This window comes from Leguminivora glycinivorella, chromosome 3 (genome assembly GCF_023078275.1).
Source record: "Leguminivora glycinivorella isolate SPB_JAAS2020 chromosome 3, LegGlyc_1.1, whole genome shotgun sequence".
NCBI classification, from domain to species: Eukaryota; Metazoa; Arthropoda; class Insecta; order Lepidoptera; family Tortricidae; genus Leguminivora; species Leguminivora glycinivorella.
The window spans coordinates 6,966,194-6,992,567 of record NC_062973.1 but is presented as its reverse complement, the minus strand read 5'-3'; the positions used below and the strand labels follow the sequence as shown (position 1 = coordinate 6,992,567).

The following is a 26,374-nucleotide window of genomic DNA, read 5'->3' as shown; positions in this document are numbered from 1 at the left end:
GGATAAACAGGCATCTGCCGCGATTGCAGAGTACGCTGGTTCAATTCCAGCCTCAGGCACCAGAGGCCTTGGTCACTTTTTCTTTCACATTATGTGTAATTTATTTCGGTTTCAATTTAATTTACTTAAAATTTTTAGTCCCTGGTTTTCAAAAGGATATTTTCCTGAAAAAGCACTTTGTAATAAACAATTTGAAGAACAAACTATGCGATATATTTACCTTGAAACAGCGCACGGTAGCTCCGAGGCGGCGGCACACGGCGCACGTGGCGTTAGAGCCGGCCGCCAGCGCCGTCTCCACGTTCATGAGTGCGCCGCTCACCGTCTCGTACACCCCTTCCGACCACAGCGCGCAGTTCAGGTGCACCCACCGGTCCACGTCACAGTTCAACAGTCGAGAGACACCGTCCGCTACTCCGTCTCCTTGGATCCCGCATAGCTCGCAACGTCTAGAATCTTCCGTCGTCACCGGCATTATAGCAACCCCAGTTCTAAATACGAGCTCGGTGAGCTCCCGATCCGTCGGTCGCTTGTATTTAACAGGTGGCCCGATGCAACCAGGTGACCAAGCTTTGTAACGAATGCCTCTATATTTTTCTTTCTCTACGCTCTGGTTGCTCTTTTCATCAGATTCATTCTTAAGGTCTTCATCTAAACCGCCTAATCCGACATCTTCGCCGACTTCCTTCATCAGCTCATCGTTGTCGAGTGAGTCCATAAAGGACAAATCCATTTTCTCGTCCTTGATGTCGGGTTTGATGTCCAAATCGTCAGTTTCCATACTCTCCGTGGACGCCGTGTCGAAGTCGTCGCGGTCTTTTGATAGGTTAGTCTCATTGTCAGACTTGACATCTTCTTTTACTGGTGCTTTCGACTTTCCGTCTAGAATAATGTTAGTGGGTCGCCAAGCGAATCTTTCGTAGCATTGCGTGCTACAGAAGTATAACTCCGAGTCGCTATCGCAAAGAATGTCTTCGGCGTTGCCTTTATTTGCCGATAGCAATGGAAATTCGGATGCCTTTGCTCTGACGACGGAATCTAAAATGACTACATCGCAGTGACGGCAGAACTTAGCCGCTCCGTTGAGTATACTTTGAATGTCAATAGGCGTGCCCTCCTTCCCATCTTTACCTTTTGATCTGTACAGCCCCAACTTATGTGACGGTGGCGTAGCCGTTCTTTCTACGATTTGGTAGGAAGTTGGTGGCGGTATATGTAAAATTCCAGCCAGTTCTTTCAATACCCCTAGTATATCTTCAGCGGCACCGGAAGTGAGTGTTAGCGTCACTGTTACGTTTTCGTTGCTCTCTGTGCTGCCTGGCGAGTCGACAGTCTTCATGGGCGAGTCTGAGTCAAGGCACTTCAGGGCCGTCGAGCCATCCTCGTCCTTCAAATGGAACAGGGAGACTGGTTTGACTCTGATAGGTACAGGCGCGATGAGAGGTATAATCGGGGACACTTTACCAGACATTGCGGAATCACTGTCCTCGTCTTCTTCGTCGTCATCGATGAGTTTCAAGCCAGGGAAGCGGTTCGCTGGCTCGATGTCAAGGCACTCGGGACTCGAACAGCTGACTATGCTATCCGGAGTGTCTGTGTCTCGCTCCTTACAAATGAAGTCCAGCTTCTTATCTTCAGGATCTTCGTCAAACACGATCGGCTGGAATTCTTGATCGTAGAAACCTCTTTGAGTAGACGTCTGAGGTTTCTCCGGGAGGGGCTCATCGTCTCCGAAAGGCTTTGTATTGTAGTAGTCGGCGACATTCGGAATCTTTGCGTTTCCGAATTCTCCTACCAGGTCGCCTTTCATAATATCGTAGTCCTTGTTCTTTAACTTCGTCAAGTCTCCGGAACCGAAAAGTGGGCAGACAGCAAAGTTCGTAGTTAGGGATGGTTCTTGAATTTGCATTGGCTGAAGAAGTCGAAGTTGAGCCATTAAATTGTCAATAAACGTGTCATAGTCTTCTTCATAGCGTGAGCCCTTTCGCGGTCTCTTCTTGGCGTTCGCCGCACTCACATTATTTTCCGCTGCCATTTTCATGTTCAGTTGCAGTTGTTTCCTCTTCTTCTGCTGATATTCTCGCCTCTTGCGTTTTTTAGCTTCGGAGGGCGTTTCTGGAGCGTTAGCTTCCGCCGACGGATCCATGCTGACGCTTTCAGGGAACTCCTCCTTCATCGGCTGGTCGAGTTTCCCTTGGTCTGAAGCCGTGGAGATTCCGGAAGTCGCGGATTGTTGGGAGCTCTCATCGAGCAGCTCTTTCTTGACGTCCATGGGCGTGAAGGGTCTCATGACGGGACTCTGTTGGGGCGGCGTGACTTCTTTCTTAATCGCTTGATGTAGTTGCTGAGCGTCCATGCCCATGGGGTACATTGGCATCGTCTTGATTGTAGGTGAACTCTCCGGCAACGGTGTAGTCTCTTCTTTGGTCATAATTTTCATATTTGGTTTTCGTACGTCCATAAGCGATTGGGTGGAGGAGTGCATCAAAGGTGACATTGAAGACGTTGGAATGGAAGTCTGCATGGGCATGCCCTGCATCGTCTGGATAGTCTGCATTCCCGGTCGACTAGAGTAGGGAGAACTAACTTGTGTATTATGCGTCATGATTTGCCGCGGTGAGTTTTTAGGTATTTCCACTTCTTGCGACAAGGCTAAAGTGGATGGTGGTATTGAAGGTCTCGCTAGCTGCGCTTCTAGCGAGGGTATTGTTCCTAGAGCAGGTGCGGTTCTTTGAATAGTCATCGTCCGCTGCGGAACAACAGTTGCAGCCGTCGTGGTCGTTTGCAGGAGTTGTTTTAACAACACATTTTGAGACTCATCGTTTCTCTGATTGGCTGAAGTTTGCTGTATGATTTTGTTACCAGCGTTGTCTGTGACTATCGTGGAAGTCGCCGTCGGCTCGTCGGTCTCCATCGGTTCCGATTTGACAATGACCGATTCCACGCTATGTCTCTTAGTAGGCTGTATGTGACCTACAATAACTTCAGTCTTAGGTTCGTCAGTGGATTTTGATCGTTTCAACGGTGAAGTTAGTTGCGTATGTAACAATTTGGAAGACGTGATAAAATTAATTGGTCCCTGGGCAGGTTTCTGCATTTGATTAATTTGGCTCATTCCTGGGCTAACTAGAGTGTGAGCGCGGACGGTCACGTTTGGCGGAGGCTCCTTGCCCATCACGGGTCGCGAAGTCATCACTAATGCCGGCGGTTGACTAGAGCTAATACTTTGAGGATTGAATGGGAGATTGCTTGTATTAATTTGTCTTGTGGGCTGAAGCAATGTGTGCCCCAATATGCTGGTAGGTAATGGTTGTCCTTTTTGGAATCCGCTGACGGTGGTAGTAATAGTGTTGTTGGAGTGCATTATGGACTGCGGCGCGGACGAGCTGTGTATTTTAGAGAGCGCTGGCATTTGAATAATTTGTGAAGCTACAGACGTAGGGTTCATATCTTCGTTGGAAGAGAAACCCTGGTTAGTAATCAGTGGCGATTGAGCTGGGGACTTCATTAATGTATTTTGCATGCCTACAGGAGAGCTTATGGGTGATACAGTAGGGGACTTTCTGTTTTGACCCATTGATGATAGCGTGTTGACTCGAGACCCGAGCATTTGTGCCGCGCTCATTGGTAAACTGTCTGAATTAGGAATGGATGTGGTTGGTTTCTCCATCCTCTGCACCGGAGATGGTCTCGAAGCCGCTACTTCGACTTTAGACGACGGCAGAAGGTTCTCAAAATTGACTTGGGTGGGCGCTGTAGCGTCACTATTCTTCCTCATTAACGAGGATACAGTTTGAGCATCTACTTTTGATGTGGCCGTATTTAAGGAAGACATGATGGTGCGCAGTTGCTGGGATACGTTGGCCATGTTAGATTGTAACTCTGATGGTTGGGACAGCGGCGAGAGCTGCGGCACTGTAGCAGACTGCAAGCTCAATCTGTCCGTGTCTCGTTTAGGGAAACTGTGTTGCTCCATTGGCTCCTTATTTTCCGGTTTCGTGGCCGGATTTATGTTAGGGTTCTGCGGCGCGTGTGTTTGCGGATTCAGTTTAGGATTAGGTTGCTTCATTCCAAACTGTTTAGCGTCATCTGTGATATTGTCTAGCATGCTTAGCATGTCTTCGAAGGTTTCGACGCGTTTCTGATTACCCTCCACAGTTTCCGCGTGTTCTTGCATAGTGATATCATTTAAATACCTCTCCTGTGACGGAGTAGGAGATGGTATAGAAATTTGTACAGATTCTTGAGTCATATCAGATGTGATTTGCATGTTGGAATCTATGACCATCTCTTTAGTTTGATTCGCGATGGCTTTAATAGTCTTTACCACGTTTTCTTGAGCTTGCTTGTCACCGGCTGACGTATTTTGTGACGAATCTGTAATCGATTTGTTGTAAGAGAGTAACAGGTTACTTTGGAGAGTGTCCTCCGGTTTATCCTCATCGTCGCCTTCCATGATGTTGTCTGGAATCTTTTCTGGTATAGGATCGGGGCTTTTGATGTCCGCTTTACCGAGAAGCAATGGCGTTCTATCAGTTATACATAACGAATGCGGTAGTTCAGTCTGCTGACTAATTTCAGTCTCAATGTCGATATCTTTGCTAGTTTCTTTAATAATTGGCGGCGGTTTGTGATCTAAATGAGCTAACCCTTGAGAGCTCATGCCACCCAAATGTTGGGCAGTTGTAGTAATCTGATGTATTTCTTTATCTGCGTGCGTGTCTGAGGCGACTGTGCTGTCAGGGGACGCCGCTTCGTCTTGGAATATCTTCGCTGGCAATGTCGCGTCATGCGTCACTGAGAGACTAGAGAGCTTAGTGTTAGATAGTGACAGAGCCATTGGCTTTTCAATCGTTTTGACGATTTTTTGTTTGACTTGGTGTTGCGTTAGTATTGACACTGGTACTCTGGAAGCGCCGGCCGCGGTATTGGACGTGGCGAGCGTGATCACGGGGTTCAGGGTTGCCGTTTTGGGAATATTTGAAGATATAACGCTAATGACTGAGCTGATGGGTTTCGATTGTGGATGCGTGGACATGTTGATGGTTAACGGTGGATTATTTAAATTAAGAGGCACTTTTTTGAGCTGAGGTTTCGCACCGGTTCCATGGCCGCCGATAGGAACGGAAAGGTTCTTTAATACTGGCACTGAAATGGTTTGGTTTGCAATAGAAACAGAAGCGACAGTCGCTTGCGAGTGTTCGTTTAGTATCTTATTGTTGGCATGCGGGGCGAGCACGGTGGCGCTCAAGACCGGCAGCCTCGACAAGGTGCTGCTTTGTGACGGGTTCACCAGCTTGTACTGCTGGACGTTAGGGGACGCTTTGTTAGCGGTGGACAAGCTGATAACGGCTACAGTTTTTGTTGTGGTCTCAGTTCTCGTGGTAGTTTTCTCAGGGATCGTTTCCTCCTCCATTTCGTCCTCAGGTTTCCCGCTGTCGATGAGCTCCTCGAAGTCCTCCTCGGTCGCGATTCGTTCCTCGGGAGATATCGCTCCGGGTTCAACTACCACTATGTCGGCGTCGTCCAGATGTTCCTCGACTATTTCTTCTATATCGTCGTCGTCGTCTTTCGCGAAGCCCATTCTCGCGGCGTCGTCGGACACGGCGGAGTACTCGACTCCGTCGGAGGAGTAGAGGACGAACTCCCTGGCGTCGGCGGGGCTGTGGCCGGCGGAGTCGTCGGAGGGGCGGTCGTCGGAGGCGCCGGGCGCGCTCTTGCCGGCGAACCTCGGCCGCGGCGGCGTGCGGCGCTTCAGGATGGACACTTTGTTGATGTGGGGAGGCCGGCGGCGGTCGTCCTCCTTGTTGGGCCACACGGGGGCGCCGCCGAACAGGCCAACCTGGACAAAAATATTATCCATTATTTCAGAAACATTTTATATCAGGTTAACTTTTTTAATCAAAGTTAGTCGGTAGAGGTATAATAGATTGTCTCAAAGGGGCAAACTGATGAATGTGTTTAAAGGGAAGGCGTACAGTACCTAAATCCTGAACGAAGAAGATAATGCAATCATTGAAGCCTGACCATAGCGAGGGAATCTAAAATAGAAACCGAAGCGTAGTGAGTTTCATTCGAAATATAATTGTTATGTATTCTATGCGGAAATATATAATTGTTTAGACAAACTATGTTGATTGTTAGGCTTAGGTCGTGGAATCTGGAAGTATCTATATCCAGGTGGTATAGCAGCCTGGCGGTGGTGAAGTCCGACACCGTGTTCCGCGTGAAGCACAAGCGAGGCGCCCGGGCTGGCAGGGTTAGCACGAGCGGGCCAGCGACAGCAGGCTGTCTTCTCAGAGTAGTGTTATGTAAGTATAGCAGTATGCTATGTTACCTTGAAGTATCTATATCCGGGCGGTATGGGCGCCATGTGGTGGTGGTGGCCGCCGCCGTGGTCGGCGTGCGGCGCGGGCGAGGCGGCGGGGGAGGCGGAGGGGGTGGGGGTGCGCACGAGCGGCGAGCGCGACAGCGACGGCGACGGCGGCGCGCCGCCCATCGGGCTGTACTGCTGCCGCTGGAGCATTTGCTGACGCTGGAATAAATATTACGATAAGGTTGACGATACGTGAAGTGAGCCGATGCTCGGACGAGTTTAAGCGAGATGGTAATGATACCGGTCGCTTTGCGCCACAGTTTACGAACTCCGTTAGGAAATACTACCTTCGTGTTGCTATGTCCGACAGACATGGACAGGTTCCGAAGAATGTAACCAGTAATTTTTTTACGGAACCTGCGCTGAAAATTGGTAATTTGTATTTATATTAAGCCAGACGACGCTAAGTATCCTAAACGGAGAAAGATGGGATTTTACGATAGCTTAATTTCTAATGCAATTAGTTTGTTTATATTTTTCAACCAATATATCGCAGTGACTTTCAAGCAAGCCATAATTAACCAAACTTCTGACTAGAAGTTACTATGTTCGAAGTTACTCGCCTAAATTATACATGAAATACTTACCGCCATCTCGTTAGCGGGGTTGCCGGGCGAAGGCAGAGGCTGCGGGCTGCCGAGCGGCGAAGTCTGCTGCCGGCTGCCGAACGGCACGCCTACTCTCATTCCTGACAAATATTAACATTACAATATTAAACCTTTGCGTCAAAATCCAGAAAACAGTGTGTATAACTTTCGTGAAGTGGTTCTATAAAACTATTAAAAAAGTAAGTTCGTAGTCATAGAAAAAGTATTATATGCAACAGTGTTTAACCGAGTGAAAAATACTCGTGGTGTCTTTATTGGCGTCTTTCGGTTTCCCCTCAAATTGCTACCCACGCCACTCGCCTTTTTTGACATTTTTTAACTACCAGTTGCATAAAATACCATAAAAGTAGTAGAATCCTTGAAAAAGCTCGGTGAGACCGTTCGTCAATACATTGATTATTAAATAGCATCGAAAATGAGATGCTAGTTTCTTACCTTGCTGGTGATGCGGTGGTCTAGCGAATCGGGTAGGTAATGGTGAACAACCGGGCGCTGGTCTTGAAAAACGACTTGTTGTATAGTCACCCTGCCAAAATACAAATACAATTTAATTAACATTTTCATATTTAAATAGTAACACTATTGTATTTTGTAAATAGTAAAGGTTCTCTTTTACTAAATTGAAATTAGGTCTTCTATTTAATGTGACAGATGAGCTTTTAAAAATAGACAGACAGCACAAATCGTACAATTGTGTAAAAAGAGTTACTTACAGTCTGCATTTGAGGTGAGTGTGACGAAACTGGGCTTTGTATTTGTGACTGTTGATATATCTAGAAAAAAAAAACATTTTGAAATGTATTACTTGCTACTCTTATTTTAGTAGACTATTTGACATTGATCGGCTACTATGTTAAAATGCTAGCTGATATCAGAGACTTTGCAATAAGGTACACTGTCGTTAACAGAAATCGCTATATGCGGAAATACATAATTACATGCCTTTAGCGCCACAGTATTGCATCGAAATTGCTAGAAAATTTACGATGTCTGGTCATTAAATAACGTAGACTTAAAAAAAAAAATAAAGCAACAATGACTTACTTGAGGACTCCGACTAGGCGTCGGCAACTGCGGACTCGTCCTCTGAGCCTGCAACTGCTGCAGGAAATGCTGCGGTGACATCGAGGACTGCATCGGGCTCTGCTGCGTGTGCATCGGCGATTGCTGCAGGTGCATAGGTGACTGCTGCGAATGCATCGGACTCTGCTGAGGATGCATCGGCGATTGCTGAGATATCTGACTTTGCTGATGTAACGGAGACTGATGCATCGGACTTTGCTGGTGCATCGGACTCTGCTGATGTATTGAGCCTTGTTGATGCATCGGGCTCTGTTGCGGATGCATGGGGCTCTGATGCATCGGGCTTTGGTGCATCGGCGATTGCTGCGGCACGTTAGACTGCTGCACGTGCATCGGGGACTGTTGAGAGTGGAGCGGAGACTGCTGGGTGTGGAGAGGGGATTGCGTCGAGGGATGTAAAGGAGACTGTGACGTGTGGTGTAAAGGGGACTGTTGGGAATGCAGCGGCGATTGCATGGGAGAGGTGAGGTGGTGTAAAGGCGACTGCGGCGCTAGGGAATGTAAAGGAGATTGCGAATGTGGAGATTGCACGTGTAGCGGCGACATGGCGGGTCTCGTTCCGGCTGGGCGAGGAGTCTGCGCGCCCGCGGGCATTGTATTCCGTACTCCTAGTTGTTGCTGACCGAACTGCACCATGCCGACGGATTGTGGCCTCTCTTGTACCCCGGAAAGCTGCCTGACTAGTTGCTGTTGGGGTGACCCCGTTTGCTCTATCACTAGCGTTCGTCCGCTTTGGAGTATTCGGCCTTGGGCGTTGAGTGGTGACGTCACTAGACCTATCCTCTGCTGTCCATCTGAGCTTAGGACAGTTTGCTGGTTCCTTATAATCTGTTGTTGCTGTACAGTTCCCTGCAAGCCTATTTGCATCGGCCGATTGATGGCGGTCTGCTGCATTTGCGGCGATTGGGGAATGCTCTGGTTCTGAGTGTACACAGTCTGGTTGGTCGTGATCTGTTGTTGACTTATAACAGATTGCTGTGCTAATTGAGGATTCTGCTGGCGTTGTTTCGTCTCGTATTCCTGGAACATAGTGATGTATTAGAGACAACTGTTCATAAGTGACAGAAACTTTGTCTCTAAATAATGAAATACTACAATGTAAGCGGTGAGGAGACACAAATTATGATGTTTTTGACATATTACGTTCTTCTATTTTGCAAGCATGGCTGCTGGGCATGCACTAATAGTAAAAGCAATGTGTTTTAGTTACTTTGATTTAAGTTAACTTTTACTTTAACGCTGAAATGTGTCGCTTAACTTCAAACTCGGGTAAATCCATTCTGCTTTAAGGTTGATTATGTATAAAAACCGGCCAAGTGCGAGTTGTACTCGCGTTGTAAGGGTTCCGTAAACTACAAGAAGGGCTTAAGCGCCTCCTTTTTCAGTAGGAACTTAAGTCATTTTTGCGAATAATCGATATTTTGAACAAAACGAAACAGAAATGAGTTTAAATGTAATGTTCAAATGCGCTCGCACAATTTCAAGAGATTTAGTAACTCCTTGCAGCGGCAGTAAGTGAAATTCGTAATTTGAGTTTTTTTCCTTTAATTCAGACTTACGCTTTACTGTAGATTTCTAATAGGTTTTCCTATAATCTATAGATTGAAAACTATCTCGTGTATTTTTATGAAAAATTTACGCTTAGTAGTTTCGGAGATAAGGGGGGAATGGTAATTTTTTGCCTATTTTCTTAAATAACTTGAAAATTACCTTGCCAAATTTCAAGTTAATCGGTTCAGAGGTTTCGGAGAAAATTGGCTGTGACAGCGGACAGACAGACGCACGAGTGATCCTATAAGGGTTCCGTTTTTCCTTTTTGAGGTACGGAACCTTAAAAATATATATAATCTGAATAAGAATCAAGCTTATAGCAGAATAGATTTACCCAAGTTTGAAGCTAAGCGACACAAATTTAGTATTTGAAAAGAGTATTTTTAGGCGTGGTTTGAAGTAGTATTGTTTGACTCACTTGTATGAGCATGCTGTGCTGGCGGGACTGCTTCCTGGCCGCCTCGAGGTGCTTCTGCAGCGCGGCCTGCTCGGCCGACACGCGCCGCAGCTCCGCCGCGTCGTTCGGCATCAGCTCGTTGCCCGACTTGCGCAGCTGCCGCTGCTTGCTGTTGAGCGACTATAAACAGACCACCGCATGAAACGCGAGAACACAGCGAGGCGTGAGGACAATCCCCGGTTAGTACATATCATTCGGTTACCACACAGTGCGACCCCCCGGGTTGTGACTAGTACCTGCGAATGAGTCGGAGCTCGGAGGAGGCTATCACGCTACTACCTTAAGCTCACGAACACGAAAGCGGTCTACTGCTCACCTTGCGGATCTTACGGAGCTTCTGCACCTCCTGTTCGTAGTAGCGCAGCTGGTCGGCGGCGAAGGCGTTGTAGGCCTTGAGCCACTGCTCGTAGAGCAGGCGCGCGTGGTGGTCGGCGTCGGAGGCGGGCGGCGGCGGCGCGGGCGGCGGCGCGCCGGCGTACAGCGGGATGCACGGCGCGGGCGGCGCGGCGGGCGGCGCGGGCGCGGGCGCCACCGCGGGCGGCGCCGCCGTCGCCCACTCGCCGTCCCGCTCCTGCTCGCGCTTCTCCTGCTCCAAGAGCTCCTCCAGAAGCAACGGTTGCTCCTGGTTTACGTTCTGACGGTTAAATGTTTGCCTTTCACGTTTCTGTTATTCGCTATGGTCCCGCTACCGGCGTCGGTGGCGTTCGAGTCCTCGTCGACATTGGGACGCTCTCTTTATTCTTTACTGATTGATACAATGCTTTTTTTTTCAAGGTACATCATTCTGAATTTAAACAATGCAAATTAAGATTATGATATACCCATCTCATCTTGGATGAGAGGTCGACTGAATCGATAGAGTTCATACTGACTTTCTGTGTTTAAAATTGTACTAATTAGGTATCATTTAAATCGGTCGACCTCGGTTGTCTACTGAGGAAGTTTACAGACAGCATGTGAGCTTACGTAGGAAGTTTGGTGTCACACACGGCTTACTGTTACAGTTTGGCGAGGAGTCAACTAATAGTGTGCAAAATACTAATAGCAGTTCTCTGATAGAGTGAATAGTACTACTACATAGTGCCAGAATATATAAATTATGTTTTCTATAACAAAACATTTATGCTAAATACTTTTAAGTGTTTTATGACAAAGAAATTGTATGTAATTCATTTCAAATATTACAGTCAAGGGTATATCCAATTCGGGAAATAACAGAAGTCTCATCTTCGTTGTATTTGTTACACAAAATGACATAAAATCATCGAAATGAGGTGGGCTCTACCAGTCAAATTTAAAGTAGATTGTGGGTATTGTGGAATTTTTAATTATTAACGAGACATTTTAAGTTTTTCGACCCATAACCCGACAAATGTCCCACCACCGTGACAGAACAAGATGAGACAGGGATATCCTCGCGTTACAATCATAATACAATAGTTTCATTACATTTTAGTATCGTTTAGTGCTGGTTTATGTACTTATCGTACGTTAGTGTATTAGAAAGGATGCTGAAAGGTAAAGGTTAGTTAGTACGCATGCATGCGGCGCAGGCAAGTTACAAGCAGAAACACGTAAAGGTTGCAAGGCCCTATCGACAGCTATGCTCAAAAGTAATAACGGGTACACCTCGTTGTAACTGATGTTCAAAATGTACCAGTTTATTACTCTTAGGGAGGAAAGAAAGGATAGTCGGAAAAAGGATTCGCTAGGAAGCATTCATTCATATTCCCAAATTGTAGATGTGTATTTGTTTTACTAGAGTAGGAATTGAAGACGTCGCGGATATAATGAAGAAACTCTGTTGAACTAAGATTGTAATATAGGAAATGGTGGTTGTGTGAATAGGAAGCTCTAAGGTCCAGGTGCATTGTGAATGTCAGGACTAGCCAGCTTACATATCAGTCACAGCAATGCGATACAACTGAACACGACGAAAGTTGGAAAGTATACTTTTATCAGACATTTTTCATAATAATTAGCGTTTATTGTTCACTGACACCCTTAATTATCTATCCCCTGTTGGAGCATCTACTCAAAAACTACAATATATAATTCTCTTAAAAAAAAACGACGATATATCTCCCGGCCGTGTCCGACCATGGTGACTGTTTTCAACTTTGTTGAGTACGTTGAAGTGCTCGCATGTGGCTCACGTAGCCGATTTTATTTGCGAAAACCCGTGCACACGACGGGCATGACAGCACACCGTTAATGTAATTATATGTAATGGCCGCAGGTGGGCGGGCCTTCAGCTCATCGCGCCGGATATCAAGTTCTAAAAGTCGACGGGACTCAAAAGTCATCCGTTTTCTTAGACAATAGATCTCCATACAGGGCGGTCGGTTAAATTATAATATATAAAAACAACCTTTAACTTCGATTCCTAGTTAGGTCAGGTTTAGTACAGTACAAGTCGAATTTCGTGAATCATTGCCCTTAGTCATACTATAAACTTTAGGACCCCTTTCCGCTTTCTGAATCGCGTCGAGTGACTAAAATTATCGAGGTAAATTGTATTATTTGTTGAAGATACAATAACATTAATAGATAGTTATACAAGAACATTTATAAATAAACTAGCTTTTACCCGCGGCTTCGCCCGCGTAATAAAAGTATTCATTAAGATTTTCATTTGGATCCGTAGGGACCGTAGGTTTCTCTGTAGGTATATTTATCTGCGATTATTTCGATTGCACATAATACTTTTGCTTGCAATGATTGTAGAAATATTACACATCGACCACAGCGTAGGTAATTCTATATACGCTGGGGAAACCTTTATAAACATCCCACATAGCCCGTATTTCGACACTATGATCGGTGGGTAAAAAGTACTTTTTTCTATTATCCCTTACAATTTTTTACATTTTGCTTATACTTATCGCAAACGTAATCTTCAAGCAAGCAAACAACGATCGTCTTAGAGCACATTGATTGTAAGAGACCGCCGACCGATTATCCGTATCCCGCTAACGATACCCATATTATCCGTATCCGTATCCGTATCGCTATCGCTATCGCTATCGCTATCGCTATCCCTATCGCTATCCCTATCGCTTTCCCTATCGCTATCCCTATCGCTATCCCTATCGCTATCCCTATCCCTATCCCTTATCAAGATGTTTAATGATATAACACTTTAAGTTCTCGCGCTTTGTACACATATTTAAAGTCACATACAGGTCGAACGCGATTAATTAACATTATTTTTACCTTTTTTCCCAACGTTTCGGCCAGGTTGCACTGGCCGTGGTCGCGGAAGACTGACGTCCCAGCAAAATGTCACCGGAGATGTAAACAACACAAAACTACCCGATATTAATTTATATAAATGTTCGGGGTAGACAAATAAATATAATCTACCCGCTTTTAGTTAATGTTTATTTCCCACCATGTTTATTTTAAAGGTAAAAATAATGTTAATTAATCGCGTTCGACCTGTATGTGACTTTAAATATATGTTTAATGATTTCTTATCAAGTGCTAAAATATAAAGTTTCATGGTTTTATCATTTAAAATTAAGAAATCCCATACAAACTTTCAACCTCTTTTTCAACCCCTTCATCCCTTTTTTTCGAAATAAAAAGTAGCCTATGTTCTGTCTCAGGGTCTAAAGATTGTCTGTTCCAAATTTCATCAAAATCGGTTGCGTGGTTTAAGCGGGAAAGCGTAACAGACAGACAGACAGACAGAGTTACTTTCGCATTTATAATATTAGTATGGATTGACAAGAGACGCCTTGTTTTGTTTGTAGGAAATACCCGATCTAAAATATTATAGAAAAATTGCACAGACAGATGGAGCAGAATGTCAGAAATGACAGAGAATAATAATCGAGTGCCAAATTCAATAAAAAAAAACGCAGCGTGAAAATAGTAGCTACACGATGCTTCAAGGTGACCGCACCGGGCCTTGCACATTTGTTAGGAGGACGGCCGACGCCCATAGAAACCGCATTTATCAGAATTAACATACTATTCTATTATTGTAACTGGGCTATTCTTTCAGCGTGATTTAGTATCATAGGCGTTTTTTCTGCGCGAATAAGGTGGTTATGGCATTGTCTATATTTATATTTGCCTTTTATCTACGCCCCACACGCGTTTCCAAAAACAAAAAACCGGCCAAGTGCGTGTCGGGCCACGCTCAGTGTAGGGTTCTGTAGTTTTCCGTATTTTTCTCAAAAACTACTGAACCTATCAAGTTCAAAACAATTTTCCTAGAAAGTCTTTATAAAGTTCTACTTTTGTGATTTTTTTCACATTTCAGCATATGGTTCAAAAGTTAGTGGGGGGGGGACGCACTTTTTTTTCCTTTAGGAGCGATTATTTCCAAAAATATTAATATTATCAAAAAACAATCTTAGTAAACCCTTATTCATTTTTAAATACCTATCCAACAATATATCACACGTTGGGATTGGAATGAAAAAAAATATCAGCCCCCACTGTACATGTAGGGGGGGTACCCTAATAAAACATTTTTTTCCATTGTTTATTTTTGCACTTTGTTGGCGTGATTGATGTACATATTGGTACCAAATTTCAGCTTTCTAGTGCTTACGGTTAGGCGTCATCCATATATTACGTCACAGTGTAAGGGGGGGGGGGTCATACTAAATGTGACAATCCCTGTTAAAGGGATACAAAAAAGCGTGACAGGGGGGGGAGGGGTCCAAAAACCTGAAATTTGGTGTGACGTAATATGTGGATGATCCCTTACTGAGATTATCCGCGGACGGACGGACGGACGGACGGACAGACAGACATGGCGAAACTATAAGGGTTCCTAGTTGACTACGGAACCCTAAAAAGGCGTATAAAACTATAGTACAAAACTTTTTATCGCGACTTGCAAGACTATGAGGCACTGGTCTCACGCGAAGCGAGTAAGTTATGAGCTATCATAAAAACGAACAAAAGAGTAGCTCCCGATTAAATATAACGAGATCGAGCGATTTGTAGTTCATAGCTCGGGCTATGATCTACAACTCGCCCGCGCTATCATCACGTCTCTTTTATTTACACGGGAGCGAATATCTTTTGTGCGTTTTTATAGCCGATAGCTCATAGCTTACTCGAGCCTGAGCAGCAATTTTCGATCATCTCGTATATAGTTGTTATTGTTATATCCTGCGCCTGCCCACAACTGTCAAAATCATGTCTTAAAATACTCGCGTTATATTATTATTACACTAATAAAACCGCACTCATATTTTGACCTCCCATTATGTGTCAATTGTACAATCAACAATCGTGTTCAGTTGTCCGCGCAGCGCTACCGTGTGGGTATGGGATCAGAGGAGGGTAGGTATAGGTACTGGGGCAGGCGGGACGTGACGGGGTCGGGTGGTCTGACCTGCAGCAGCAGCGGGCGTCGATGCAGCCAGTCGCCCCAGTCCGCCGCTTCATAGGGCACCTGCCCAACAACCATCGATCACCGACATGCAACCAACGTCATCGCCAACTACGCGGGATACGAGTTTTTTTAACCGCCGTCGTTTCCTATTCGTTAGTGATGTTCTGGTGTTTATCGATCAGGTTTCGATGTAACCATTCGACCTGTTATTTGTTTTTAAATCGCGCCTGTTCCCATTGTTGTCTAAATTTATTTGGGAATAATTTACTTTTTGACACACTTTTACACAAATACACCTTTTTTTCGCCCATCTGCTATGATTTTGTTAATAATGATGGCTGTCAATAGGCAATTCCATTTGTTTAACAGCTTTGTAATATAAGTTTTGACCCAATAAATACCTATGAAGATACCAGGCAATTATCTTGGCATGTTTCCTGTTTCAAAATTTGAAGTAGGAAATTAGGAATTTATCTTTTCCTGTTCTCCTTATTTGTTACTTCGTAAAATACATGATTAAAACTATTTAACTGCGCAATGTTTTTAAGTAATTTTTTTACAAATAAAACTAAGCGTATATGACAGCTAGTAAAAAAACTCGTATAAATTAATGGCGACATCAAAATACCCATGCAATATTAGTCTTCTAAGCTTGTCAACTGTACAAGCGCTTTTAAATTTTGAAGTGTATAATCACCGTACGAACCGCCACCAATATGTAGACATCTTAATATTGCTAGGGTCTCTCGATCCTCGCGTCTGCGATGAGATCGGACGGAAGCAGAATGAACATTGTCTTTATCGGTTCACATTTAGGGGCGATATCGTGTGACAGCCAACATAACATCAACAGTGACACGATGTGAACCCAAGCTGGTACGGCATACACTTAAAGCAATCAAACTTGATTCGACGTACAATACTCGGAAACTATTAGAAAGCGACTACGTCGAACAAATTCAATCAAAAACATGTAGATAAAAATATTACTGCATGCACGACAATGTATCAAAATCCTCCAAGATGAACTTATTAATGCTAGCGTTACTTCATTAGTAAGTTTACTGATTCGCAAGTATCATTCGGTTGTAAGTGGAAAATTATCATGTTTACGTTTAATTTCTATGTTATCTAGGGAATCGATTAAATATTTGAAAGTAAGAGTGATTTGACATGCCGACTGGTTACTATAAAAATTAACTAAAACTAAGTACCTATTTAAGTTTGAAACATACGGCGCGATGCAAGGTTGTACTGAGCGTAAAGAGGTAACGATTTACGTTTGGCCGCGAGACACGATTAGGAATACTCAATTAGTCATCATTCTAAAGCATTCTTTCGAAGTTACAAAACACTTCTATACAAAGCTTACAGTCCATTTTATTAAGGCAGTGAGTGCCGCTTGATGGATTGTAACTTAGTTTTTTGATACAATAATTATAATAACTAGGTGACGAACCATAAGTGTTTTTTCCGCGCAACGCGACCAAGCAGAGCTCCGAGTAGTATTAAATTATAGTTATTTTTATTAGCACCAGCCAGCAGCTCAAATTACTTTGATATATCAAGCTAATTGTTTACACACGCTCGGTCATAAGTTACAGTTTAGAGTAATTGTAGCAATTAAGGCTTCAGTAAGGCTCATTTCTTAAAAAGTATTACGTAGACTAAATACGCACGGGTTGCCATGACAACACAGTAATAATATTAGTCTAATCCTTTTCGAGAATTGGACCCCAGCCAGAATTGAGAACTGTAAGCTCACAACTAGCATCTCGCAAGCGTCAGGGTCTAGTCAACTCTATGGCTGCTGCTTGGCGCAACGTTGTCGCAACTGCGCAGTACCACTGTTTTCCATAAACACAACACACGACAACGTTTCCCATAGTGCTGAATATACGCTGGCGCTCAAGACGCTATTAGTGTGGGATCTGTAGCGGCTCCGTCACGACATTGGTCTAAGGTGGCAGCGGCGAGCGGCGGCCATAGACTGCAGCGAGACACAGCGATGGGACTTTTCATTCGAACCTATGGCCGCCACTGTCGCCTTAGACCAGAGTTGTAGCCAGCCCGTTAAAGTTGTATTTAGAGCGCGAGTCAACAACTAGCCACGGTTGTTGTTTGAGGTGACGTTAGGGCACGTACCTGCGGGTACGGCGGCGGCGGCGGTTGCGGCTGCCGGAGCGTGCCGGGGTACGGCGGCGGCGGCGGCGGCCGAGATACGCCGCCCACTGTCGCTGTATAAATAAACTCTAGTGTTAGTGAATAGAGATTTCACCCTTAAATCGACATTAAACACGGTTTGTGAGTTGAAACCTCCTGACGGTCTCTAAGTAATAATTCTGGTTGAAAACAAAAGACAAAAACATGGTCACAGTATAAACTTTACGAACCATTATTTCGGCAATGTCTAAAATACTGGATTTATATCTAAAGGTTCGTTTCGTATAGTCTACGATATAGCCTACATTGGCGATTATTCTATATAAACAATGCATCCGGATAAAATTAATACGACAGTCTAGTGAGGTGTTCGTGCAGACAGGAAGTCTCAGGGTCGATTACTCTTAACCGTTTGTCACTATTATTTTTATATGGATTTCCCCAGCTCAATGTTATACCTACAGATAAACACATAAACAGCTTCGAGTGTGTAACTGACCTCAGACAACACGTATCTGAGTGTGGCAGTGTGAGCTGCACGGTGTGGTCGTGCCGTCCGCGCCCGGCCTGCATATCTATGTACCTGACCTCAGATAACACGTGCCCGTGTGCGACATGGTCACGAGTCGTGTGCCAGGCGCTTTATAGGCCTGTATGTCTATGTACCTGACCTGAGACAACACATACCTGAGTGCGGCAGGGTGTGCAGCTGCACGGTGCGGTCGTGCCGGACGACGCCCACGGCTCCGTCCGCGCCCACAAGTCGTGTTCCTGGCGCTATATTACGTCCAGCTTGCATTGCCGCTTTCACCTAAACAACCATTATTCAAAATATTACGATTAGCAAGACCAGGCGGACTTGGCAAGTTTGATACCTTAACCCTGATGTGTGCGGTGTGGGATTCTAGAATACTACGACGAGATTTCTCTGACCATACTCAGCCTGTGATAGACAGTGATGGCAAAGTGTCGAAACATGTGTTCCGATATATTTGGCCGTCGGCCGCCGTTAGTACTTAAAAACAAACTTATAACGCGACTTAGCAACAAAAACATAGTTCAATGGACGCTGTTTCGACTCATTAAAATCCAGATATTCAAATTTAAATGTTAATAGACCATGTTCGTAAATAAATAAAGTATATTTATCGAATCAGGGCAGACTTATGAAGGTCAGACGAAGGCGTTAGTGGGCGGGATTAGAACAGTAATAAAATACGAACCTGGGCCTGCATGGCATTGACGATGCTCGCCGAATTCACGCTACTGGCGCCGCCCTGTGCAAAAATATTATTAATTAGATAATATATAAACACTGAACTATACGTACTGGTTCGATTTTTCTGTTTCCAATCATTTTAAACATTCATGTAATAAATGTAGGGTAAATTTATTTTGGATGTAGTTTTGGCCGAAAAATTAGTGTTCAGTACGTATTACTTATGTTAAAATTCTTGTGTTTACCCCGAAATATTGCATTTATCCTTGTTGTTTATTATTAAAATGTAGGGAATCAAATAGTAATAGTCAAATAGTCAAGATATCTGTATTATCTCAGCCGGCCTGAACTGACGTGACAATCGTTGACGATACGTGGAGATCGAATCGCAATTTGGCTCTGGTTCAGTCAGTCTGGCTCAGGGACAGAAGCTAGCTACAAAGCGTAAACGAATGTACCCTATAGGGCTAAGATTTGTCACCATGTGTCCCTTTCTAACAAGTACATAAGTGCGAAAGTGACACACGACCATGATACCACTGGTCAACAAGGCTTGGTTACCTGTGCGAATTGCATGTGGTGCTGGAACTGCAGCGGGCGCGCCAGCTGCTGGGCCATCTGCGGAGCGCCCGTGAACTGCCCGTGCTGCACCATGCCTTGTTGCTGTAAACGGACAAACGTTATACGAGGAATCATCATTAGCTGGGTTCACTCAGGGTGAGGTATGTCGACCAAAACCATATGCGATAAGTTCCGTTTATAAGGTTAGGCAGTTTCGTGTGCTCAAAGAGTAGGCTTTTTCGGGAATACAGGAGCGAGTTTATGTACAAATGTACGTGTATGTGTATAGAAAGAGCATCGCGATAAGGATAGCATGACAAATGTTACAAACCACTTTTTTTCAACCTTCGTTCGTTCGTTAAGGTGCCCTTTTTGGGCCACCTTCCCCTACATTTGTATATTCGTGGCACAAAAACCGGATAACGACAAGTTCAAATACAAAGTATAATATACAGAGCATAGGAACATGAAATGGTTATGACTCAGAATCATCTTGAAATACATTCCTAGAAAGTTTTTTTTTGCTAAACTGTAAGGGTTTATGGTTGAGTACGGAACCCTAAAAAAAAAAAGAGTCCTATGTGATAAGGTTTCATTCGCATAATCATTATTTGTGTTATCGTACATATCATAATGCATTAAAAAACCGCAATCTCGCTCTCTTATCAACGCTTAAGCAGACATGTGAATATTTTTTGTACGCTGTTTAAAAATACTTGAAGGTCAGTGTCTGTTTGGAACTCGTTTATTATTCCGGCGAGTGCGCTCCGATACACACGCGCGCGCGCCGCCATGGCGCCGGGCTTTAGATTATTTTGTTTGCTCCTCATTTGTTCGACCGTTATTATTATTGTGGAACCGTCTAAATCTTCGAAATTGACACATCATTCGACGAAACCAGTGTATAAACCGTCGAAAGAAGATCATACGTCAAAACCTGCACCGATTCATCATGAACCTATACCAAAACCAGTGAGATATACAGATGTGCACGCAACGCAGACAACAAACAAAAACACAGGAAACCAAGGCCATGGGTATCCGGGTGGACATGGTCTTTCAGGATCGGTAACTAGTGCGCCGCCAGACAAACATGGGTACAATCCATTTCCTTCAGCATCTTCAAAACCACCGGCCCAGAGGCCGTCGTATCCAGGCGGCAACGGACTGTCAGGCGATGGACCAACCCATATAAATAAGCAAACAATAACGCCATCAACGCTTTATCCCGGCGGCAGTGGGCTGTCGGGAGACGGATCCAAACATATAAATAAACAGACCGCACCGCCGTCAGTCCATTATCCCGGCAGCAATGGGCTCTCAGGAGGTAGCACCAAGAATATCACTAAACAAACAGCACCGCAAACACTTTATCCCGGAGGAAGCGGGCTCTCGGGAGACGGATCCAAACATATAAATAAGGAGACCGCACCGCCGTCCACACTTTATCCCGGAGGGAGCGGGCTCTCAGGAGGTGGGACCAAGAATATCACTAAACAAACTGCACCACAAACGCTTTATCCCGGTGGCAATGGACTCTCAGGAGGTGGGATTAACAATATAAACAAGCAAACTGCTCCGCCGTCAACGCTTTATCCTGGAGGCAGTGGACTCTCAGGAGATGGGGCCAACAATATAAATAAGCAAACTGCTCCGCCGTCAACGCTTTATCCTGGAGGCAGTGGACTCTCAGGAGGTGGTACCAACAATATAAATAAACAAACTTCTCCGCAGTCAACACTATACCCCGGCAGTAATGGGCTTTCTGGAGGTGGGACCAACAATATAAATAAACAAACTGCTCCGCAGGCAACAACTTACCCTGGCAGTAATGGGCTTTCAGGAGGTGGGACAAACAATATAAACAAGCAAACCGGCAACTACAACCCATTCCCTCAAACGACAAATGTGGTACATAAACCCTCGGTTAGCCATATTTACGTCAGAAATCCTCACACCACACATATTTACCATGACAACATTCATACAACAGTACATCATTACCATTACGAGCCGCCTAGACACGTCTATTACGTGCACAATGGTATGCAACAACACCATCCCGTGTATAGAGAGAAGCTACCCGAATACGTGTACGAATACAGGTCATCTAGAAGTCGATTTAACGTTCTACTGACTGGGCTGGCTTTGTACAATCTTGGACATGTATCAAAAAGTCGCGAATCACTTCATTATCACAATAACTACAGGCCGAGCCGGTACGACGTTTGCAAATTCGGTATACAGTACAATGTGAACTCGTACGACGAGATGGACATTGATTGCCGGTTGATTACAAATTTCATAAGGAGTGTAAAAAACACAAATTATGGACAATTTCTATTACCTGACGGGTCATTACTTGGTTCACAGCCGAATCAGGGGCAACCCAATGTGATCCAAGTTTTACTTTCTAACGGGACGTTGGCTCGATTAATTTGGAACCCGAGCTACGACATTGTCGTGGACGCCTTGGATCCTCGATTTAACGGCCAGCCACTGCATCTGAACGACAATATGCAATGCTACATGAAGTATTATGATGGTTACTCGTTCCCTACTCCACAAACTAAATATGTAAACTGCAAACTTCTGGAGACATATGTCAAGAAGTCTTTTAATTCATCGAGCAAAACAGCATCGTCTCTATTTGCGATCTTGATACCAATAGTTGTAGCAGCTTTAAATTTTTAACTATGAAATGTTTAAATATGAAAATGTTCAATTTATCAAGTGTTGAATTCAAAGTGCGAAATACGTGAATAATATCAGTGTTCCAAAGTTAGAATGCCAACCTTGGCTGTCAAGAGTATTCGCTGATAAACAAGATAAATATTACGTTAATTTAATGGAACTGATGCCATATCCGAATTTTCGTATAGCTGTATGGAGATATTATGAAGCGTAGTTAATAATTTTGTATGAGGAATAAATGAAAATGCCAGAGAAAACTAAAATCCATATAATATAGTTCTTTTTTTGTAATTTGACGTTGCTTCTGAATTAAGGCTAAGTTAAGGCACATTGAATTTAAAAAGTCATGTACACCTCTCTTACCTAGTAAAATAATCATAGTATTTTTCCCGTCTGTTGAAATTCGTTGAATTATATTATAAATATTATATTGGAAGCAGGTATCCACAACATATAAAATAATAATTAGTCATATATTTTTACTTGGTAACTCGACTGCATCTGTGTCCTTACGTTTTGACCTTATTTATTGTTAACATTGTAGATGTAGACCATTGTACTTAAATGTTTATTCAGGTGCTTGAAAACATTTTTTGTATGAAACATCCTACCTATGTTATATAAGTTTGTATAATGTATTTTTTGTGATAATGATTATATGTATGCTTTTGTTTGCTTCGTAAAATGCATTTATTTAAGCCCAAGATATTAAAATATAATTACATTTTAACAGATTGTATCTTTATTAAAATATGACAAATATTGACTCCTAATGCAGTTCTTTAATATTACACATTTTCCAATACACCAATATCGTTGTAATAATTTATTCTATTGATAGTTTCTAAAGAAGAAACTGCAAAGGTCAGTTCAGGTAGAGTATTTAGTAACTTTATTTTACTCGGGTCAAGATCAACAGTATGAGGCATCCCTACAAGTATGGGTCCCCCCACATCTAGCGTCTCGCGAGCGTCGCGTCGGGCCAACTGTATGGAAAAAGACGCCGCGTCGACGCGACGTCGACGCAGCGTCAGGCTTTGCCCATACAGTTGGCCCGACTCGACGCTCGCGAGACGCTAGATGTGGAGGGACCCTATTTGTCTCATCTAACTTGTTTTTTTTTGTACTACAACAAAATATGACCCAACTTTTATGATTCCTGCTTTCACGCGTATCTCTTATTGTTGAACCCGAGTCCACATTTACGGAATGACGTTGTGAAAGTCAGTAGGTAGATAAAACTGTACAACAATATTTCGTTTTTGTTCTTATCACTATAATGGAAGTTGTAACTATCGTGATGTATTCCTATAGAATAGTTATTTGGTATTTTACCGCATCATTTGTTTATTACTGATAATGCTATACACCGTGTTTCACTTAACACTAAAAACCTGAAAACAGTTTGTTCAGAATCGAGAGTAGAATCGATTGAGCTATATCTTGATGGGGGTAATATTTTTATTTAAATTAGTATTATTAGTTATTTTTTACGTGCCCATTCTATTGTACTCGTAATACAACATTGTGTATATCGCATTGCTAGAGGTTGTTTACCTTTTTTCAGTATTTAGGGGTATTAATACTGGCCGGTTACTTGGACGATTATTTTTTCCGCTACTAGTTTGACGTTGTTTGTCAGTTTAATCTTAATGTTTATCATAAGTCATAACAAATTGAACTCGTACCTAATTACAACCTTGTCATTTTGAATATTGAGTTTATTTGCTTACTGCGATTACCTGTCCAATTTGAAGTTTACTGTGACAAAGCTTTAAAGTGTTTTACAGTGACATCTTAGCTGTCTATTGGTAAACCTTATGTCGTTGCAGTAACGTACACAAATAAATAGTCTTATGGTTTATGATGGTAGTTAGCAATTATTTTATTGAGTGTAGAGCTAAAAGTCAAGTAGAGCTGTACAGAAAATTAAAAATTCAATTAAAAAAAAAGTAACGATCAGATTTAAAGATGAATACTCTAGATGAGTTTAAAAAAATAAAAATCAGTTGGGGTGTCTGAGGTTTTGAGTGATACCGGAAACACCGTGTATTATTGTTATTAGGGTCCAAAAAGAATTGTCAGAACAATTAGAATAAATTGAGTAATATTTCGAATCCAAAATAAGAATGTACAGTAAAACCTATAAAAATAAACGAACACTAAAAACAAGTCTACTACTACTAATACAAATAAAATTTAAAATAATATCTCCCAATAATCCTTAAAACAGTAAAACATAAAAACAATGAAATGGGAATTTCCCTATAATCTTGTGTTCGGTAAACAATGTCATTAAAAAACAATGCATTAAAACAATTACTGAATCAATGCCATTTCCACGAACTCATTGCGTACGTACGTGGGCTTTCCAACAAAATATTCTCAATTTACGTTAGCTGTTTTTTTAAATAAAATGAAAATGAATTATTTGGAGCAACATAATTTGCGTATTTGACTTGAATGTGTATTTGACGTCCATAAAGCGCATTGTAAAAGGCCTACTTTAAAAATATTTTTATCTTATCTTAATTACACCCTAAATATTTCGTCTCATTGCTTATTTCTTATCTTCGCAGGTGCTTAAAATAAATAGACCCGATGAATCGTAGTTTTCTTTTTGAAAGCACCAAGACGACATCCTGTGTTACGTAGAGTTTTTTCAACTGAGTTTTTTTTTTCAGGGTTATAAAACTCAACAGTTCAAAGCACAATCGTTATCTAACTTATATTTCTTAAACAAAATTTATACTAATGGCAGACTCAATGCCGCAAGTTTTTCTTTTATCGGAGTCGTTTCGATAGCGCATGGATTTTTTTGTTTGATAACTTTCTAAATCTCCCGTCAGTAGTCGAACGCTGTCCCTTTCGGGTGTTTACGACCACTTTCGGCTCACCAATGTTGCTGCGCACCAATTATTACGGTTGTAGCAACGCTACAAATGGACGTCCCTTTTGACAAGGCGGGCGCGGCAGAGTACAGCTACCTGCAGGCGGGCAGCTGGCCATTCCGGCTCCGCCTTCACTTCACCCTCTAGCTTCACCTCCTTGATGGCTCTGCAACGCCGTGCAGCTGTCATGAAGCGACCTGTGCTCTAGTGACAAGGCGGGCGCGGCAGAGTATAGCTACCTGCAGGCGGGCAGCTGGCCATTCCGGCTCCGCCTTCACTTCACCCTCTAGCTTCACCTCCTTGATGGCTCTGCAACGCCGTGCAGCTGTCATGAAGCGACCTGTGCTCTAGTGACAAGGCGGGCGCGGCAGAGTATAGCTACCTGCAGGCGGGCAGCTGGCCATTCCGGCTCCGCCTTCACTTCACCCTCTAGCTTCACCTCCTTGATGGCTCTGCAACGCCGTGCAGCTGTCATGAAGCGACCTGTGCTCTAGTGACAAGGCGGGCGCGGCAGAGTATAGCTACCTGCAGGCGGGCAGCTGGCGCGCCATTCCGGCTCCGCCTTCACTTCACCCTCTAGCTTCACCTCCTTGATGGCTCTGCAACGCCGTGCAGCTGTCATGAAGCGACCTGTGCTCTAGTGACAAGGCGGGCGCGGCAGAGTATAGCTACCTGCAGGCGGGCAGCTGGCCATTCCGGCTCCGCCTTCACTTCACCCTCTAGCTTCACCTCCTTGATGGCTCTGCAACGCCGTGCAGCTGTCATGAAGCGACCTGTGCTCTAGTGACAAGGCGGGCGCGGCAGAGTATAGCTACCTGCAGGCGGGCAGCTGGCGCGCCATTCCGGCTCCGCCTTCACTTCACCCTCTAGCTTCACCTCCTTGATGGCTCTGCAACGCCGTGCAGCTGTCATGAAGCGACCTGTGCTCTAGTGACAAGGCGGGCGCGGCAGAGTATAGCTACCTGCAGGCGGGCAGCTGGCGCGCCATTCCGGCTCCGCCTTCACTTCACCCTCTAGCTTCACCTCCTTGATGGCTCTGCAACGCCGTGCAGCTGTCATGAAGCGACCTGTGCTCTAGTGACAAGGCGGGCGCGGCAGAGTATAGCTACCTGCAGGCGGGCAGCTGGCGCGCCATTCCGGCTCCGCCTTCACTTCACCCTCTAGCTTCACCTCCTTGATGGCTCTGCAACGCCGTGCAGCTGTCATGAAGCGACCTGTGCTCTAGTGACAAGGCGGGCGCGGCAGAGTATAGCTACCTGCAGGCGGGCAGCTGGCCATTCCGGCTCCGCCTTCACTTCACCCTCTAGCTTCACCTCCTTGATGGCTCTGCAACGCCGTGCAGCTGTCATGAAGCGACCTGTGCTCTAGTGACAAGGCGGGCGCGGCAGAGTATAGCTACCTGCAGGCGG

The 26,374-nt window shown here is 44.1% G+C and overlaps 1 protein-coding gene across 1 annotated transcript in view; it reads right to left on the bottom strand.

Moving 5' to 3' along the window:
- The window catches only part of LOC125242698, an 86,796-nt gene that overhangs the window by 7,539 nt on the left and 52,883 nt on the right, over nucleotides 1-26,374 (bottom strand). The window contains 13 exon segments of the mRNA XM_048151592.1: nucleotides 221-5,842; nucleotides 6,338-6,535; nucleotides 6,964-7,064; nucleotides 7,420-7,510; nucleotides 7,698-7,757; nucleotides 8,029-9,087; nucleotides 10,037-10,195; nucleotides 10,392-10,709; nucleotides 15,438-15,497; nucleotides 17,583-17,674; nucleotides 18,288-18,411; nucleotides 18,824-18,877; nucleotides 19,381-19,482. Of these exon segments, the coding sequence (XP_048007549.1) occupies nucleotides 221-5,842; nucleotides 6,338-6,535; nucleotides 6,964-7,064; nucleotides 7,420-7,510; nucleotides 7,698-7,757; nucleotides 8,029-9,087; nucleotides 10,037-10,195; nucleotides 10,392-10,709; nucleotides 15,438-15,497; nucleotides 17,583-17,674; nucleotides 18,288-18,411; nucleotides 18,824-18,877; nucleotides 19,381-19,482 (8,040 nt within the window).